This window comes from Chiloscyllium plagiosum, unplaced genomic scaffold (assembly GCF_004010195.1).
Source record: "Chiloscyllium plagiosum isolate BGI_BamShark_2017 unplaced genomic scaffold, ASM401019v2 scaf_74813, whole genome shotgun sequence".
NCBI lineage: Eukaryota > Metazoa > Chordata > Chondrichthyes > Orectolobiformes > Hemiscylliidae > Chiloscyllium > Chiloscyllium plagiosum.
The window spans coordinates 8-3,212 of NW_025189195.1; the positions used below are offsets into that span (position 1 = coordinate 8).

At 64.6% G+C, this 3,205-nt stretch overlaps 1 protein-coding gene across 1 annotated transcript; it reads left to right on the forward strand.

Annotated features, from left to right (window-relative positions):
* Positions 1-236: 236 nt before the first annotated feature.
* On the forward strand, positions 237-1,983 carry LOC122545627 (G-protein coupled receptor 84-like). Its single transcript, XM_043684581.1, has one exon. The coding sequence runs from the start codon at positions 352-354 to the stop codon at positions 1,792-1,794; it is 1,443 nt and encodes a 480-aa protein (XP_043540516.1). The 5' UTR covers positions 237-351; the 3' UTR covers positions 1,795-1,983.
* Positions 1,984-3,205: the final 1,222 nt, after the last annotated feature.

Here is a 3,205-nt window from a genome sequence, read left to right on the forward strand (position 1 = left end):
CACACAGGGACTGCTTCTCTCTGTAATGGAGTGTATGTCGTAAGCCCAGATTTTCTCGCTCCTCGGTTCCCCCTAATTCCCCACCCCCTTCCGCCTCGGCCTTGTTCTTGTGACAGATGGGGAAGTACATTTTGTGAAACGCACGTGCGTTCAGGAAGGGGGAAGTGCTCTCGTTGTCCCCAGAGCCGCCTATAAATCGGCTTCGGTCTGGCGGTTCCAGGTCAGAACAGCCAGGGAGAGGCGGACGGACAGAGGGAGCTGGGGAGAGGGACAGAGCGCTGCCGTTACAGCATCGGAGGTGCTGCTTTCTGTGTCTCTCTGGGCGGGGGTTGGTGGTGTGAGCGGTGGGCTATGGATTCGGCCAACGCCTCGTCCTTCCACTTCTTCGAGCGCGACGACCTCTTCTCCCCCAACGCCACCTGCCACCCGGACGTGCACAGCTACCGCTACTTCGGTGCGGCGCTGGGCCTTGCGGTGACCCTGGTGGGCACCGTCGGCAACGTCATGACGCTGCTGGCCTTCGCCGCGGATCCCCGCCTCCGCAGCCGCTTCAACCTGCTCATCCTGAACCTGACGGCGGCCGACCTGCTCTACTGCGGCTTCCTGCAGCCGTTCACCTCCGCCACCTTCCTGCGCAACGGCTGGGCCTGGGGCCCCACCGCCTGCCGGAGCGTGGGCCTGCTCATCTTCGTCGCCAACGCCGTCTCCATCTTCAACCTGGTGCTGATCGCCGGCAGCCGCTACACCCTCATCGCCAACCCCCAGGCCTACGAGAGGGTGTTCCAGCGCCGGACCATGCCCTTATTTGTGGCCCTGCCCTGGGCCCTGGGCCTGGCCCTCTTCGGGCCCCTCTGGCGCATCTACGTATTCCTGCCGGCCGTCTGCACCTGCAGCTTCCACCGCAGCCGGGGCAAGCCCTACACCACCATCCTGATGTTCTTCATGTTCGTCCTGGGCCTGGGCTGCATTGGCGTCTTCTACTACCTCATCGACCGCAGGGTGCGGGCCGCCTCCCGGGCCCTGAAGATGCACCGGCGCGGCGACGGGGGGTGCAAGGCAGGCGGGAAGGCCGGCCCCCGGGCCGCGCTGGACCACTCCTCCTCGCAAGGGACAGCAGCGGACAGTAGGCCTCAGGCTCTGTCGGATCTCTCCTCCTCGCTGGGCCCGGGTGCGGGCAGTAGGCCTCAGGCTCCTCCAGACGGGAACAGCGGGCCTCAGGCTCCGCCAGACGGGAACAGCGGGCCTCAGGCTCCTCCAGACGGGAACAGCGGGCCTCAGGCTCCTCCAGACGGGAACAGCGGGCCTCAGGCTAACCCAGACGTCCCCTCCTCCTCCTCCTGCCGCCAGGGCCGGCGCGGCAAGAGGGCCGGGAAGGGCAGGCCTCGCGCCCCGGACAGCGGCTACGGCGACGAGGCCTCCCGGGAGACGGAGGGGACCAGCGTGGCTGACGAGGAGTCCACCCCCGGCCCGCGCCAGCAGCAGGGGGAGGTCCCCATGGCGCAGGGGGGCGGGGGAGGGGGCTGCAGAGGAGGCGTCAGGGACTTCCGCAAGGTGACGCGCATGTGTTTTGCCATGTTCCTGGTCTACGTCACCTGCTACATGCCCTTCTGCGTCCTCCATGTGGTGGACGGTAAGAAGCGGTTCCCGGTGCTACTCCACATGGTGGCTGGTAACTTCACCTGGCTGAACAGCTGCATCAACCCTGTGCTGTACGCTGTCATGAACCGACAGTTCCGCGAGGCCTACCACGGGGTGCTGCTCAAGGCCTACCGCCTCTGCTTCTGCCGGCGCTAGGCCCGGAGTCGAGGTGGGGTTGGGGCGGGTTGGGGGGGGAGGTGTGCAGTTCGGTTCTGCCCTCCCCTTCTTCCCCTATTCCCCCCCCTCCCCCGTCTCCTTCGGCCTGCTCCCCCACTCAACTCAGCTCCCCCTCCTCCAGCCTGTCCCAAAGGAACAGCAGGAGGCCATTCAGCCCCCTCCTCCAGCCTGTCACACACAGGGAACAGCAGGAGGCCATTCAGCCCCCTCCATCCTCCTCCAGCCTGTCCCAAAGGAATAGCAGGAGGCCATTCAGCCGCCCTCCCTCCTCCAGCCTGTCACATGGGAACAGCAGGAGGCCATTCAGCCCCCTTCTCCAGCCTGTCACACACAGGGAACAGCAGGAGGCCAATCAGCCCCCTCTCCATCCTCCTCCAGCCTGACCCAAAGGGACAGGAGGGCATTCAGCCCCCTCCTCCAGCCTGTCACACAGGGAACAGCAGGAGGCCAATCAGTCCCCTCTCCATCCTCCTCCAGCCTGACCCAAAGGGACAGGAGGGCATTCAGCCCCCTCCTCCAGCCTGTTACACGAGAACAGGAGGCCATTCAGCCCCTCTCCTCCAGCCCGTCCCAAAGGAATAGCAGGAGGCTATTCAGACCCCACCCCTCCTCCAGCCTGTCACATGGGAACAGCAGGAGGCCATTCAGCCCCCTCCTCCAGCCTGTCACACAGGGAACAGCAGGAGGCCAATCAGTCCCCTCTCCATCCTCCTCCAGCCTGACACAAAGGAACAGGAGGCCATTCAGCCCCGTCCTCCAGCCTGTCAAAAAGAAACAGGGGGCCATTCAGCCCCTGTACCCATCCTCCGGCCAGTTACACGGGAACAGGAGGCCATTCAGCCCCTCTCCTCCAGCCCGTCCCAGGGAAATGGCAGAAAGAGGCCACTCGGCCCACCCTGCTGTCCAACCCGTTCCCAACTCTGCCGAGATTCCTTCAACTCCTACCGACGTTGCACCGTCACCACTCCCAGCTCCCGGAACGCCGAAGCCCACCCGCGGGGAAAACAGATTCCCGGCCCTCGCCCCAAACCGCAAACTGACCCACCCCACCCCACGTGCCTCCTCCCCAAGTGGCCCCGGGGACATACTAACCCAACGCCACGCCCGGAGAGAGCCCACGGACGGAGGTGGCCATCCGAGGGGAGGAGGCAGGCGATGCCCGATAAGTCTGAGTGGGGTTTAACACCCATCAACACACCCACGCCACAATCCCCCCACCCCCCGGGGAGGATTTCCACGCCCCGTGGGATCACTCAACGAGTTATTTAATGCGTTCGCTTTGCCTTCGTCCAAGTGTACAGCAACTCACAAATAAAGCACCTCGATTTTCTACAAAACAGTTTGTTGTTGGCTGTCAGCTCTGTACCCCCTTCCCTCAGCGCTGACCCTC